This window comes from Salvelinus alpinus, unplaced genomic scaffold (genome assembly GCF_045679555.1).
Source record: "Salvelinus alpinus unplaced genomic scaffold, SLU_Salpinus.1 scaffold_40, whole genome shotgun sequence".
In the NCBI taxonomy this organism is placed as follows: Eukaryota; Metazoa; Chordata; class Actinopteri; order Salmoniformes; family Salmonidae; genus Salvelinus; species Salvelinus alpinus.
This window is the reverse complement of record NW_027255981.1, coordinates 2,105,367-2,121,790: the sequence shown is the minus strand read 5'-3', so window position 1 is coordinate 2,121,790 and position 16,424 is coordinate 2,105,367. Positions and strand designations below refer to the sequence as shown.

At 42.0% G+C, this 16,424-nt stretch overlaps 1 protein-coding gene across 2 annotated transcripts in view; it reads right to left on the bottom strand.

The window, feature by feature from the left end:
- LOC139566959 (egl nine homolog 1-like) overlaps positions 1–13,882 on the bottom strand; it is a 46,354-nt gene extending 32,472 nt beyond the window's left edge. For both annotated transcript variants that reach the window (XM_071388347.1, XM_071388348.1), the window contains exon 1: positions 12,794–13,882. In XM_071388347.1, coding sequence (XP_071244448.1) covers positions 12,794–13,579 — 786 coding nt within the window. In that variant the 5' untranslated portion in view covers positions 13,580–13,882. The remainder of the gene's footprint in view (positions 1–12,793) is intronic.
- Between the last annotated feature and the right edge of the window lie 2,542 nt (positions 13,883–16,424).

Below are 16,424 nucleotides of genomic sequence, written 5' to 3'. Positions count from 1 at the left end.
TCCAGACACTTTGGGTGATAATGTATATTTCAAAATAGTAACAAGAGACAACACATAGATGTGCAATATTTGGTCGTCAAATAAGTCAAAGCCTTGCAATCACAGAAAGGGGACATTTTCTTATCCTTTAAGACCTTGACAGAGTGCATTTGTGCAAAGTCCCAGGACTGCTGGAAAACAATCAATTAGGAAACAACAATATATATATATATTTTTTATTTGTTAGCTGACACGGCAGGTCCCAGGACCGCTGGAAAACAATCAATTAGGAAACAATAAAAAAAAAAAGTTTTTTGATTTGTTAGCTGATACGGCAGGTCCCAGGACCACTGGAAAACAATCAATTAGGAAACAATAATATATATTTTTGGGATTTGTTAGCTGATACGGCAGGTCCCAGGACCCCTGAAAAACAATCAATTAGGAAACAATAATATTATTATTTTTTTGATTTGTTAGCTGATACGGCAGGTCCCAGGACCGCTGGAAAACAATCAATTAGGAAACAATTTTTAAAAATGTGATTTGTTAGCTGATACGGCAGGTCCCAGGAACGCTGGAAAACAATCAATTAGGAAACAATAATATATATTTTGGGGATTTGTTAGCTGATACAGCAGGTCCCAGGACCGCTGGAAAACAATCAATTAGGAAACAATTTTAAAAAATGTGATTTGTTAGCTGATACGGCAGGTCCCAGGAACGCTGGAAAACAATCAATTAGGAAACAATAATATATATTTTGGGGATTTGTTAGCTGATACAGCAGGTCCCAGGACCGCTGAAAAACAATAAATTAGGAAACAATAATATAATGATTTTTTGCTTTGTTAGCTGATACGGCAGGTCCCAGGACCACTGGAAAACAATCAATTAGGAAACAATAATATAATTATTTTTGATTTGTTAGCGGATACGGCAGATCCCAGGACTGCTGGAAAACAATAAATTAGGAAACAATTATATTATTATTTTTGATTTGTTAGCTGATACAGGTCCCAGGACCGTTGGAAAACAATCAATTAGGAAACAATAATATAATTATTTTTTGATTTGTTAGCGGATACGGCAGGTCCCAGGACCGCTGGAAAACAATTAATTAGGAAACAATAATATAATTATTTTTTGATTTGTTAGCGGATACGGCAGGTCCCAGGACCGCTGGAAAACAATTAATTAGGAAACAATAATATAATTATTTTGGATTTGTTTGCTGATACAGGAGGACCCAGGACCGCTGGAAAACAATCAATTAGGAAACAATAATCCATTTTTTTTTTTGATTTGTTAGCGGATACGGCAGGGGAGTCTGAAAACCCGCCGCACAATATCATGATCAGTCTGTTTACTTTCCTACTGTTTAGGCCTATCACCCGGAAAATGTTCAAATGAAACCTTCAGGCCTGGACACTACTCTGCTTCTCATAAACTAATGACTGAGGCAAACGTCAAATTATTATAGAAAATAAACAAGCCACTATTTAAGCTTGCAGGGCGGATTACTTCCTATCAAATTTCTCTTGAAAGCCCTATCTGTACTCTAGGTAGAGGATTGTTTTCCTTTAAGATCATACCATAGTGTTATTTCCAGTGTCGTATTGCTGTAATTTCATATTACTTTGAGATCTTGACACCAGATACCAATTCTAGTAACCACAAAAGCCAGGCTTTGCTTGTAATGAAATGTTGTGTTTGCATTCACCACGTCAACAACAGAACCAATCATTATAGATCGAAGATACATTACATCAAGACACAGAGCATGTTAACGGTTCCAAAAGCAACATTCTCAGAGTAGTTTACACGTTTTTGGTTTGGTTAGACACTCAAGACGTAAACTTCGTAGACCTTGAATCTGTGGCTTGCGTGACTAGGAAAGCAGAGCTGCACTGTTTTCCTTGGCAGACAAAGTTGAGCTTCACGAGTGCGTCTGTCTGTGTGTAGGGACTGATAAGGGAAGCCCTCCAATCTACAGTCCAAACGGTCACTGATCTATCAGGGGTCGTCCTTCCTCACAGCTGTGACGAAACAAACTCAGTCACCTTGCTAGTCAACAGGGTTCAGAGACACACACCCAAACAAAATGGCAGTTACATCAGTAACTGACACATCAGTGTATTTTTTTCTCTATTGGTCTAACAACTTAAAGAGGCTATATGTAGCATCTGCCCGGGGGTGCTCTTGAGCCAAAGGAGGTACCCTAAATGGACAGAAATAACCCATTGTCCAGAAATGATCTCATTGGACAGAGAGGCACATTTTCTCACAACCATGAGAAAAAGCATACATTGTTTCCCTAATACTATTAAATGGATGTGTGATTTCATAAAACAGGGAAATTAATTTATTAACGTATAATATGCATATGAAACATGCAGACAACATCCAAGCCAAAATTTGACTTAAAACAATGACAAAACTAAACTTCCATAGTGTATCTTTAAGGCAATTGTCCTCTAAAACACAACACAACCTTTTTGAGTATGGGCCCAAAGCTGGCGGTAAAGGGGCGTTCCTCGCATGCAGGAAATGTGAAGGTCGTCCTGGCGATGGATGACTCAAATACAGCCTATCAGTAGCATTGGGTGCAGCCTGCCAGGAAGTCCCTGTTTAAAGAAATGGACTCTAGTTTTTATATCAGAGAGTTCAGGACAATAGAGAGAGAAGATACACAGCAGTTTGGCTGTGGAGGGGACTGCAATGAACCCCTGGCGAGAACCTATAGGGGCCACAACAGACGCAGCATACCTTGGTGAATTAGTCGTCTCGAGGGGGACAGATTGTGGAATGAAGTAAAGATAAACCATGAGAGTTTGGCAGTAGAGTACCATCAACAGCTGGTGAGAGAGGGGCAAGGGGCAGCTCCCAATACAACTCAATCGAAGGTATTCGAATTGCTTTGCATTGAATTATTTTCCATCGTTTTGTAAAGATTGCATCACCTGTCAACCGGTTAACAGTACACACCAACTCTGTTCATAGAATGGTTAAGACTTCAAAGTTTGTCAAGAGATTAGGCTTAATGAGTGCATACTAGCAGCGTGGTTCAACTGGTGTGTGTGGATAGACTGGATGAATAACACAGTACTGTATTATTATAACCCTAGTACAGTTCTGTCTGGTGGAGGGGTGAAGACTGATCTCACACACAAGTATAGGTTGAGTTCCTGCCCGACTAGATGTGTACCAACGGTTGCGTGCCACATCATTAACTGTGCAGTCGGGCATCAGATGGCTATAGCATATGATGTGGTTAGCTTATATGTTAAATACATATCCAAGCGTAGTAAGGTCTGGCATGCAATGAAGCAATAAAGTCGGGCAGGAACTCAATCATAAAGTAGGGTACGCATCGGAACCAACGATCAGTCCAACACCGTCTGTGGTCGACCATTGCTCACAGGTGTGTGCCGCACCCTCGCCGTTAGTTGGACGTGAGCGATTGGCCGTCATTCCCAGATTCATGTATAATCTTGTTCCGGGCGGACAAAGGGTAAAGAATAGTCAGTGGCCAGCCATCGCTGAATCTTTTCTGTTTTAGGCTTAACACTTTTGACTGCCCCCTCCGTTCTTGACTTTTCCTAAATAAGTGTTAGAATGGTTATCCCCGTTGCCCCTCCTTCTCCTGACAATTGAAAGGGGGGGGATACCTAGTCAGTTGTACAACTGAATGCCTTCAACTGAAATGTGTCTTCCGCATTTAACCCAACTCCTCTGAATCAGAGTGGTCCAGGGGATTACCTTAATCAACATCCACATCTTCGGCGCCCGGGGAACAGCCTCGCTCAGGGGCAGAACGACAGATTTTTACCTTGTCACACCTTTCAGTTACTGGCACAACGCTCTAACCACTAGGCTACATGCCATGCCCATCATCTAATCACCCCAATAATTGACTCGAAACTAAACCTGAACTATACCGAAACTGATTTCACACAAATAACAGATTAAATAAATGAAGTAAAGTATAATGGGGAAAAAGGGGGTAAATGGGTTGATGAGCGAGGGAAAGCGAACAATGCATAATTATGTAATCACCAACTGTGAATAAAGGACAGGACGGGCCATTCTATTGTATTGATCTGTTCTAATTATAATCTACAAAATGGTATGTACCCTATATCAGGGTTGGCAAGGGGAGAAATGTCACCATGGACAATTTCTTCACTCCACTGTCAATGGCAGACACCGTGAACAAATTGAGGTGGGAGCTCGCTCCCTCCCTCTGCGCAAAATAAGGCACCTGCATAGCCGTTGTACTCCACAATGGTGCTGAAGAATGACAAGGCGACGGGGACACAATAAAGAATGAGCTAGAGACTATTACGCATTACTAAACAAAGGTACAGTGCATTCAGAAAGTATTCTGACTCCTTTTCCCACATTTTGTTACGTTACAGACATTCTAAAATAGATTAAATGGATTACACACAATACCCCATAATGACAAAGCAAAAACATGTTTTTATAAACTTTTGCAAATGTAAAAAATAAATAAAAATGAAATATCACATTTACATAAGTATTCAGACCCTTTACTCAGTACTTGGTTGAAGAACCTTTGGCAGTGATTACAGCCTCAAGTCTTCTTGGGTATGACGCTACAAGCTTGGCACACCTGTATTTGGGGAGTTTCTCACATTCTTCTCTGCAGCTCTGTCAGGTTGGATGGGGAGCGTCGCTGCACAGCTATTTTTAGGTTCTGGCTGGAGCACTCAAAGACATTCAGAGTCTTGGCTGTGTGCCTAGGGTCATTGTCCTGTTGGAAGGTGAACCTCAGTCTGAGGTTCTGAGCGCTCTGGAGCAGGTTTTCATCAAGGATCTCTCTGTACTTTGCTCCGTTCATCTTTACCTCGATCCTGACTAGTCCGCTGAAAAACATCCCCACAGCATGATGTTGTCACCACCATGCTTCACTGTAGGATTGGTGCCAGTTTTCCTCCAGATGTTGACGCTTGGCATTCAGGCCAAAGAGTTCAATCTTGGTTTCATCTGACCAGAAAATCTTGTTTCTCATAATCTGAGAGTCCTTTAGGTGCCTTTTGGCAAATTCCTTTTACTGAGAAGTGGCTTCCGTCTAGCCACTCTGCCATAAAGGCCTGATTGGTGGAGTGCTGCAGAGATGGTTGTCCTTCTGGAAGGTTCTCTCATCTCCACAGAGGAACTCTGGAGCTCTGTCAGAGTGAACATCGGATTCTTGGCCACCTCCCTAACCAAGGACGTTCTCCTCCGATTTCTCAGTTTGGCTGGGCGGCCAGCTCTAGGAAGAATCTTGGTGGTTCCAAAACTTCTTCCATTTTTAAGAATGATGGAGGGCACTGTGTTCTTGGGGACCTTTAATGATGCAGACATTTTTTGGTACCCATCCCCAGATCTGCACACAATCTACGGACGATTCCTTCGACCTCATTTTAGGGTTTTTGTTCTGACATGTCAATTGTGGCACCTTATATAGACAGGTGTGTGCCTTTCCAAATCATGTCCAATCAATTGAATTTACCACAGGTGGACTGCAATCAAGTTGTAGAAACATCTCAAGGATGATCAATGGAAACAGGATGCACCTGAGTTCAATTTCGAGTCTCATAGCAAAGGGTCTGAATACTTACGTAAATAAGGTATCAGTTTTTTAATTTTTAATACATTTGCAAACATTTCTAAAAACATGTTTTTGCTTTTCATTATGGGGTATTATGTGTAGATTGGTAAAGAATATACACTGCTCAAAAAAATAAAGGGAACACTTAAACAACACAATGTAACTCCAAGTCAATCACACTTCTGTGAAATCAAATTGTCCACTTAGGAAGCAACACTGATTGACAATAAATGTCACATGCTGTTGTGCAAATGGAATAGACAAAAGGCGGAAATTATAGGCAATTAGCAAGACACCCCCAATAAAGGAGTGGTTCTGCAGGTGGTGACCACAGACCACTTAGCAGTTCCTATGCTTCCTGGCTGATGTTTTGGTCACTTTTGAATGCTGGCGGTGCTTTCACTCTAGTGGTAGCATGAGACAGACTCTACAACCCACACAAGTGGCTCAGGTAGTGCAGCTCATCCAGGATGGCACATCAATGCGAGCTGTGGCAAGAAGGTTTGCTGTGTCTGTCAGCGTAGTGTCCAGAGCATGGAGGCGCAACCAGGAGACAGGCCAGTACATCAGGAGACGTGGAGGAGGCCGGAGGAGGGCAACAACCCAGCAGCAGGACCGCTACCTCCGCCTTTGTGCAAGGAGGAGCACTGCCAGAGCCCTGCAAAATGACCTCCAGCAGGCCACAAATGTGCATGTGTCAGCATATGGTCTCACAAGGGGTCTGAGGATCTCATCTCGGTACCTAATGGCAGTCAGGCTACCTCTGGCGAGCACATGGAGGGCTGTGCGGCCCCACAAAGAAATGCCACCCCACACCATGACTGATCCACCGCCAAACCGGTCATGCTGGAGGATGTTGCAGGCAGCAGAACGTTCTCCACGGCGTCTCCAGACTCTGTCACATGTGCTCATGTGCTCAGTGTGAACCTACTTTCATCTGTGAAGAGCACAGGGCGCCAGTGGCGAATTTGCCAATCTTGGTGTTCTCTGGCAAATGCCAAACGTCCTGCACGGTGTTGGGCTGTAAGCACAACCCCCACCTGTGGACGTCGGGCCCTCATACCACCCTCATGGAGTCTGTTTCTGACCGTTTGAGCAGACACATGCACATTTGTGGCCTGCTGGAAGTCATTTTGCAGGGCTCTGGCAGTGCTCCTCCTTGCACAAAGGCGGAGGTAGCGGTCCTGCTGCTGGGTTGTTGCCTTCCTACGGCCTCCTCCACGTCTCCTGATGTACTGGCTTGTCTCCTGGTAGCGCCTCCATGCTCTGGACACTACGCTGACAGACACAGCAAACCTTCTTGCCACAGCTCGCATTGATGTGCCATCCTGGATGAGCTGCACTACCTGAGCCACTTGTGTGGGTTGTAGACTCCGTCTCATGCTACCATTTACATTTACATTTACATTTAAGTCATTTAGCAGACGCTCTTATCCAGAGCGACTTACAAGTTGGTGCATTCACCTTATGATATCCAGTGGAACAACCACTTTACAATAGTGCATCTAACTCTTTTAAGGGGGGGGGGGGGTTAGAAGGATTACTTTATCCTATCCTAGGTATTCCTTAAAGAGGTGGTGTTTCAGGTGTTTCCGGAAGGTGGTGATTGACTCCGCTGACCTGGCGTCGTGGGGGAGTTTGTTCCACCATTGGGGTGCCAGAGCAGCGAACAGTTTTGACTGGGCTGAGCGGGAGCTGTACTTCCTCAGAGGTAGAGTGAAAGCACCGCCAGCACCGCTACCACTAGAGTGAAAGCACCGCCAGCATTCAAAAGTGACCAAAACATCAGCCAGGAAGCATAGGAACTGATAAGTGGTCTGTGGTCACCACCTGCAGAACCACTCCTTTATTGGGGGTGTCTTGCTAATTGCCTATAATTTCCACCTTTTGTCTATTCCATTTGCACAACAGCATGTGACATTTATTGTCAATCAGTGTTGCTTCCTAAGTGGACAATTTGATTTCACAGAAGTGTGATTGACTTGGAGTTACATTGTGTTGTTTAAGTGTTCCCTTTATTTTTTTGAGCAGTGTATATTTAATAAATTTTACAATAAGGCTATAACGTAACAAATGTGGAAAAGGTCAAGGGGTCTGAATACTTTTCGAATGCACTGTGTGTCAAGCAAGTGAAAAGTATGAAGATTTTTGTCAACTGTTGGACAAGGGATAACAGCTAAATAAAATCCATATTATGCCATTGCGTGACGACGCACACAATGTAAGCACGAGTTGACAATAATTAACAATTTTTGACTGCTGTCATAGACACTTATATTCATTATAATGCCATTATTGCTTTTCTGATGATTTTCACAATTTATCAAGGCTACCTGTCACTTATAATGATGTTTAGGCTACTGATGTTTGAATCATTTGACCACGCATCTTGCTGACCGTGTGTGTCTTGGTGGTTGGGGCATTTATTTTGTCATTATAAACAGAAGCTGTTACCGAGTTCGAACACATATGCTTTCTGTTTCATTGTTGTAACAATGGCACTCCACAAATAAAATTGATTCACCACTTGAATTTGGGTGTTTTCTGTTTTTACATACAGTGGGGCAAAAAAGTGTTTAGTCAGCCACCAATTGTGCATGTTCTCCCACTTAAAAAGATGAGAGAGGCCTGTAATTTTCATCATAGGTACACTTCAACTATGACAGACAAAATGAGAAAAAAAATTCCAGAAAATCACATTGTAGGATTTTTAATGAATTTATTTGCAAATTATGGTGGAAAATAAGTATTTGGTCAATAACAAAAGTTTATCTCAATACTTTGTTATATACCCTTTGTTGGCAATGACAGAGGTCAAACGTTTTCTGTAAGTCTTCACAAGGTTTTCACACACTGTTGCTGGTATTTTGGCCCATTCCTCCATGCAGATCTCCCCTAGAGCAGTGATGTTTTGGGGCTGTTGCTGGGCAACACAGACTTTCAACTCCCTCCAAAGATTTTCTATGGGGTTGAGATCTGGAGACTGGCTAGGCCACTCCAGGACCTTGAAATGCTTCTTACGAAGCCACTCCTTCGTTGCCCGGGCGGTGTGTTTGGGATCATTGTCATGCTGAAAGACCCAGCCACGTTTCATCTTCAATGCCCTTGCTGATGGAGGGAGCTTTTCACTCAAAATCCCACGATACATGGCCCCATTCATTCTTTCCTTTACACGGATCAGTCGTCCTGGTCCCTTTGCAGAAAAACAGCCCCAAAGCATGATGTTTCCACCCCCATGCTTCACAGTAGGTATGGTGTTCTTTGGATGCAACTCAGCATTATTTGTCCTCCAAACACGACGAGTTGAGTTTTTACCAAAAAGTTCTATTTTGGTTTCATCTGACCATATGACATTCTCCCAATCTTCTTCTGGATCATCCAAATGCTCTCTAGCAAACTTCAGACGGGCCTGGACATGTACTGGCTTAAGCAGGGGGACACGTCTGGAATGGCAGGATTTGAGTCCCTGGCGGCGTAGTGTGTTACTGATGGTAGGCTTTGTTACTTTGGTCCCAGCTCTCTGCAGGTCATTCACTAGGTCCCCCCGTGTGGTACTGGGATTTTTGAGGTGAGATCTTGCGTGGAGCCCCAGATCGAGGGAGATTATCAGTGTTCTTGTATGTCTTCCATTTCCTAATAATTGCTCCGACAGTTGATTTCTTCAAACCAAGCTGCTTACCTATTGCAGATTCAGGCTTCCCAGCCTGGTGCAAGTCTACAATTTTGTTTCTGGTGTCCTTTGACAGCTCTTTGGTCTTGGCCATAGTGGAGTTTGGAGTGTCTGTTTGAGGTTGTGGACAGGTGTCTTTTATACTGATAACAAGTTCAAACAGGTGCCATTAATACAGGTAACGAGTGGAGGACAGAGAAGCCTCTTAAAGAAGAAGTTACAGGTCTGTGAGAGCCAGAAATCTTGCTTGTTTGTAGGTGACCAAATACTTATTTTCCACCATAATTTGCTAATAAATAAATTAAAAATCCTACAATATGATTTTCTGGATTTTTTCCCCTCATTTTGTCTGTCATAGTTGAAGTGTACATATGATGAAAATTACAGGCCTCTCTCATCTTTTTAAGTGGGAGAACTTGCACAATTGGTGGCTGACTAAATACTTTTTTTGACCCACTGTATAGCATGCAGTAACATAAACTAATGAAAATGCTGTAGTGTTATTTGAAATAAAATAACAATCGCATTCTAATGTTGCCCAAGGCCTTCATAAACACAACCAAATAATTATTTGGTAGTGCTGTAGTCCCCCAAGCACATATGGCCAATAACTGCATGAGATCAAATCCCGCCACCACTTTCCTCATGAATAAACTGAAAAACATATGTTAGGATGACAGAGCTCCATTGTGTCCTTACAAAGAAAAAGGAGGTGGTGATGGAGGGAAAGAGAATCTGGACTCTTTAGTAATAGGGAATACCCCATTCTCTCTGTTTTTTGTCATATGACTCAAATATCCTAGCATATGGAAAGTAGCATATCTTAGTAATAGTTTAAGTCTTAATAAATGTATGTAATATTAAATGAATTAAACAATTTAATAATCACCAAGTTATTTTATTGTGAGTAACACTGATTTTGTTTTGTTTCAAGCAGTAGTGTAAAGTACTTAAGTAAAAATACTTTAAAGTACTTCATATATTTTTTCTAGTGTAAATAGTCAAGTGTTGATCCCATGTTTCATGAGCTGAAATAAAACATTCCAGAGATGTTCCATACGTGCAAAAAGCGTATTTCTCTCAAATGTTGTGCACAAATTTGTTCACATCCCTGTTAGCGAGCATTTCTCCTTTGCCAAGATAATCCTATGCGCTCCCAGGCCCACCCATGGCTGTACCCCTGCCCAGTCATGTGAAATCCATAGATTAGGGCCTAATGAATTTATTTAAATTGACTGATTTCCTTATATGAACTGTAACTCAGCAAAATCTTTGAAATTGTTGCATGTTGCTTTTATATTTTTTGGTCAGTATATATTTTTGACAACTTTTACTTCAGTACATTCCTAAAGAAAATAATGTACTTTTTACTCCATACATTTTCCCTGACACCCAAAAGTACTCGTTACATTTTGACAGGAAAATGGTCCAATGTACGCACTTATCAAGAGAACATCCCTGGTCATCCCTACTGCCTCTGATCTGGCGGACTTACTAAACACAGATGCTTCGTTTGGAAAGAATGTCTGAGTGTTGGAGTGTGCCCCTGGCTATCCGTCAATAAAATAAATAAAACATGGACAATTGTGCTGTCTGGATTGCTCAATATAAGGAATTTGAAATGATTTACACTTTTACTTTTGATAATTAAGTATATTTTAGCAATTATATTTACTTTTGATACTTAAGTATATTCAAAACTTTGTCATTTACTGGGTGACTTTCACTTTTACTTGTGTCATTTTCTATTAAGGTATCTTTACTTTTTGTCAAGTATGACAATTGAGTACTTTTTCCACCACTGGAATGCAATGTGCACTATTCAATTATTATTTCCCCCCATTAAATTACTGTTACTTGACTGACAGTCGCAGAGACCTGACTGGGTACCAGCTGGAGAAGGGGGGGGGGGGGTGCTTGTGAGCTCTCTGCAGGATGGGGGTAGTGTGTGTAGGCTCCTTAGTACGTTCAGAACTCTCGGTGTAAGGTGTGAGGTGTTGGACTGACAGACGCAGGGACCCGGGTTCCTGTCCATATCAGGGCTACTTTCCAAATTTTCGTTCATACATTGCATTCGGAAAGTATTCAGACCCCTTGCCTTTTTCCACATTTTATTACGTTACAGCCTTATTCTAAAATGTATTAAATTAATGTTTTTCTTCATCAATCTACACCACAATACCCCATACTGACAAAGCGAAAACAGGTTTTTAGAAATTTATGCAAATGTATTAAAAATAAAAAACAGAAATACTTTAATTACATACGTATTCAGACCCTTTGCTATGAGACTTGAAATTGAACTCATCCTGTTAACATTGATCATCCTTGAGATGTTTCAACAACTTGATTGGAGTCCACCTGTGGTAAATTCAATTGATTGGACATGATTTGGAAAGGCACACACCTGTCTATATAAGGTCCCACAGTTAACCAGTTCATGTCAGAGCAAAAATGTCTGCAGCATTGAAGGTCCCCAAGAACATCATTTTTAAATGGAAGTTTGGAACCACCAACAATCTTCCTAGAGCTGGCCGCCCAGCCAAACTGAGCAATCGGGGGAGAAGGGCCTTGATCAGGGAGGTGACCAAGAACCTGATGGTCACTCTGACAGAACTCAAGATTTCCTCTGTGGAGATGGGAGAATCTTCCGGAAGGACAACCATCTCTGCAGCACTCCACCAATCAGGCCTTGTTGGAGTTTGCCAAAATGCAGGATCGAGGGAATGATGAACAGAGCAAAGTACAGAGAGGTCCTTGATGAAAACCTGTTCCAGAGCACTCAGGACATCAGGCTGGGGTGAAGGTTCACCTTCCAACAGGACAACAACCCTAAGTACACAGCCAAGTCTCTGAATGTCCTTGAGTGACCCAGCCAGAGCCCGGACTTGAACCCGATCGAACATCTCTGGAGAGACCTGAAAGTAGCTGTGCAGCAACGCTCTCCATCCAAACTGACAGAGCCTGAGAGGATCTGCAGAGAAGAATGGGAGAAACTCCCCAAATACAGGTGTGCCAAAAACTTGTAGCATCATACCCAAGAAGACTCGAGGCTGTAATCGCTGCCAAAGGTGTTTCAACAAAGTACTGAGTAAATGGTCTTAATACTCATGTAAATGTGATACTTCCGTTTTTTTTTATACATTTGCATATTGTAGATAGATGAGGGAAAAAACAATTTAATCAATTTTAGAATGTCTGTAAAGTAACAAAATGTGGAAAAAGTCAAGTGGTCTGAATACTTTCCGAATGCACTGTATATGCTAATGCTTATTCATTATTATTTTAAGAATAGGCCTATCTGTTATTATAATATTATATGTATTATATATTCTTATAGTATAATTAATATGATACCATATTCATATTATAATTATTACGCATTTAAAAATATTTTATTATTGTTTTCAATATTATGATTATGTTGCTGCAAAAATAAATGTTTAAGACTTTCGTAACTTTTAAATATACCTACCTGGAGAAGATAAATAACAAGGTGCTACTCACTTTCAGTGTTTACTTACTTTCGTCCTTCCATTTATTCTGTAGTTTCCCAGTTTACCATTACAGTGTCGGACCATGTCATCCATGCGGCTCATGAGAAAGGCTATCTTCTCACAACCAGGTTCTCTTCCTTCAGTCCAGGTTATTTTGTCTCCTCGTATATCTTTAGTGGAGTCACTTCTTTGACTCACCAACTGCCCATCAGTAAATTTACCAGTCTTGTGGAGGGCTCTCACATCCTCCAAAATACTCAGTCCAGTCTCTTCTCCAAGAAAATTGTCAACAACACAAATGCCATGCTTATTCATACATGGAACAATATAGTCCATAGCCAGTTTTAGCGGGGGGGACATCGTTTGTCCGTTGGAGCTGAGTTTAATTCCTTCCCCAGTCTGCTTGCTGTCAGACACACTACCCGGGCGAGTTACTGAAGTGATAAAATCTTTAATTCTTTCGCCACCTGCAGGCGGATTTGAAAGCCCAGTGTGTGTGGTGCTCTGAGAAGCTGTTTTATTCTGTTGTTCTGTGCTTTTCTTTTTTAGCTGCGAGTCTTGCCCTCCTTTCGCAGTCCGTGCGGGCTGTTGTGTTGATTCGGGCTGTGGCTGACACTGAGGTTTCTCGGCCTCTTTACAAAACTGCTTGTGCTTCTTCCAGTCCGCTTTCTGGTGTTCTTTACTACAGTAGAAAGAGTTCCGACACCGTCCACATTTAAGCAGGTTTTCCATCTTTCCACAAAGCTCACAAAACTGCTGGTCCCTGTCCAAATCGGTCCCGGCGGTCCTTTCCTTTACGCTCTCTCTCTCCATGCTTATACAAGAGCGAATGACACTTTAAACCCAGGTCTTTTCACGCGCTTCTACCGTGCAAGTTAGAAGACTCCTGAAACAATACAAACGAAACTAGAGAGCGGGGGCATCCCAGGTATATCATTGAATCACGTGGTGACTTGCGCTCCTTTTGGGTTTCGTAGTAGATAAAATACTGTTTGAACGCGACACAACAACTTGTTTGACTCTTGTTTGCAGTGTGTCATTCTGGTCGAGTCGCATGGCGACGACGCACTGTACAACCCCCCCCCCCCCAACTTCACTCCACACGTAGCCCAAAGTAACCCAACCTCCGACGTCAGCATAACGAGGGCATGGCCAACCGTTAAGGACCAAGGCCCATTCATAAGGTTGAAACAAAGCGTGCAGGTTTTCTTTTCGAATTCGTTGTTGTTTTTGTCATTCAAATCATTATTAACTATAACCACTCATTATTTTATATTTTCTGTGAAAGTTAAAGTGGTTGTTTACATATGCATGTTATGTTTACCGCTTATGAATGCGTTTCTAAGTTATGAATGTGTTATGAAGTCCTTAGGTACATTTCATGACTTGATGTTCCCAATATTCTTCTCATCATTAAATAGAACGTGTTTCGCTCAGCAATGAAGCTGAGCGAAAAATGAACATTTGCAATATGTCTTTCATCAAATGTACTTTTTATACTAGGATAAAGAGTGAACTTAGCCTAACATTAAAAAAAACTATATTCAGAGTTGATTAAAAAAAATATGATGCTCCATTATAAATATAATATCATAATAATCATAAACAAGAAATATATCTCCTACATCATAAACCAGAAATACCTGGACTGTAATAATAAGAAACAGCAACACCTTATCAAAACTGTTGACAACAATTCACTACCCATTGATGTTTGACTCATTCACTGAAAATAGATACTGGCAAAAGGTCATGTTCCTTTACCTAGAAATTCATCTGCACCAGCAGCATATAATAAATGAGGTTTAATATTAAACCGAGTTGAACACCTGCTTGGTAAATACTGGCACTCTTACAGGAACTGTTGGAACTGAGTCCAGCTGCACGTACACAGTTGGCTTCAGTCTTTTTAGAGAGGAGGATCTCATAACACTCGACCTTTACCTCTCCCGAAGAAGAAGGCATGAATGTGTTTCATTGTAAAAACAAGGAAGACCAACCTGCGACCTTACTGTCTCTGTGCAGGGTTATAATAAACCATTCATTTTTTTATTTTTTTATTTCACCATTATTTAACCAGGTAGGCAAGTTGAGAACAAGTTCTCATTTACAATTGCGACCTGGCCAAGATAAAGCAAAGCAGTTCGACACATACAACAACAACACAGAGTTACACATGGAGTAAAACAAACATACAGTCAATAATACAGTAGAAAAATAAGTCTATATACAATGTGAGCAAATGAGGTGAGATAAGGGAGGTAAAGGCAAAAAAAAGGCCATGGTGGCGACGTAAAAACAATATAGCAAGTAAAACACTGGAATGGTAGATTTGCAGTGGAAGAATGTGCAAAGTAGAGATAGAAATAATGGGGTGCAAAGGAGCAAAATAAATAAATACAGTAGGGGGAGAGGTAGTTGTTTGGCCTAAATTATAGATGGGCTATGTACAGGTGCAGTAATCTGTGAGCTGCTCTGACAGCTGGTGCTTAAAGCTAGTGAGGGAGATAAGTGTTACCAGTTTCAGAGATTTTTGTAGTTCTTTCCAGTAATTGGCAGCAGAGAACTGGAAGGAGAGGCGGCCAAAGGAAAAATTGGTTTTGGGGGTGACCAGAGAGATATACCTGCTGGAGCGAGTGCTACAGGTGGGTGCTACTATGGTGACCAGCGAGCTGAGATAAGGGGGGACTTTACCTAGCAGGGTCTTGTAGATGACCTGGAGCCAGTGGGTTTGGTGACGAGTATGAAGCAAGGGCCAGCCAACAAGAGCGTACAAGTCACAGTGGTGGGTAGTATATGGGGCTTTGGTGACAAAACGGATGGCACTGTGATAGACTGCATCCAATTTATTGAGTAGGGTATTGGAGGCTATTTTGTAAATGACATCGCTGAAGTCGAGGATCGGTAAGATGGTCAGTTTTACAAGGGTATGTTTGGCAGCATGAGTGAAGGATGCTTTGTTGCGAAATAGGAAGCCAATTCTAGATTTAACTTTGGATTGGAGATGTTTAATGTGAGTCTGGAAGGAGAGTTTACAGTCTAACCAGACACCTAGGTATTTGTAGTTGTCCACATATTCTAAGTCAGAACCGTCCAGAGTAGTGATGCTGAACGGGCGGGCAGGTGCAGGCAGTGATCGGTTGAAGAGCATGCATTTAGTTTTACTTGTATTTAAGAGCAATTGGAGGCCATGGAAGGAGAGTTGTATGGCATTGAAGCTCATCTGGAGGGTTGTTAACAGTGTCCAAAGAAGGGCCAGAAGTATACCGAATGGTGTCGTCTGCGTAGAGGTGGATCAGAGACTCACCAGCAGCAAGAGCGACATCATTGATGTATACAGAGAAGAGAGTCGGTCCAAGAATTGAACCCTGTGGCACCCCCATAGAGACTGCCAGAGGCCCGGACAACAGGCCCTCCGATTTGACACACTGAACTCTGTCTGAGAAGTAGTTGGTGAACCAGGCGAGGCAATCATTTGAGAAACCAAGGCTATCGAGTCTGCCGATGAGGATGTGGTGATTGACAGAGTCGAAAGCCTTGGCCAGGTCAACGAATACGGCTGCACAGTATTGTTTCTTATCGATGGCGGTTAGGACATCGTTTAGGACCTTGAGCGTGGCTGAGGTGCACCCATGACCAGCTCTGAAACCAGATTGCA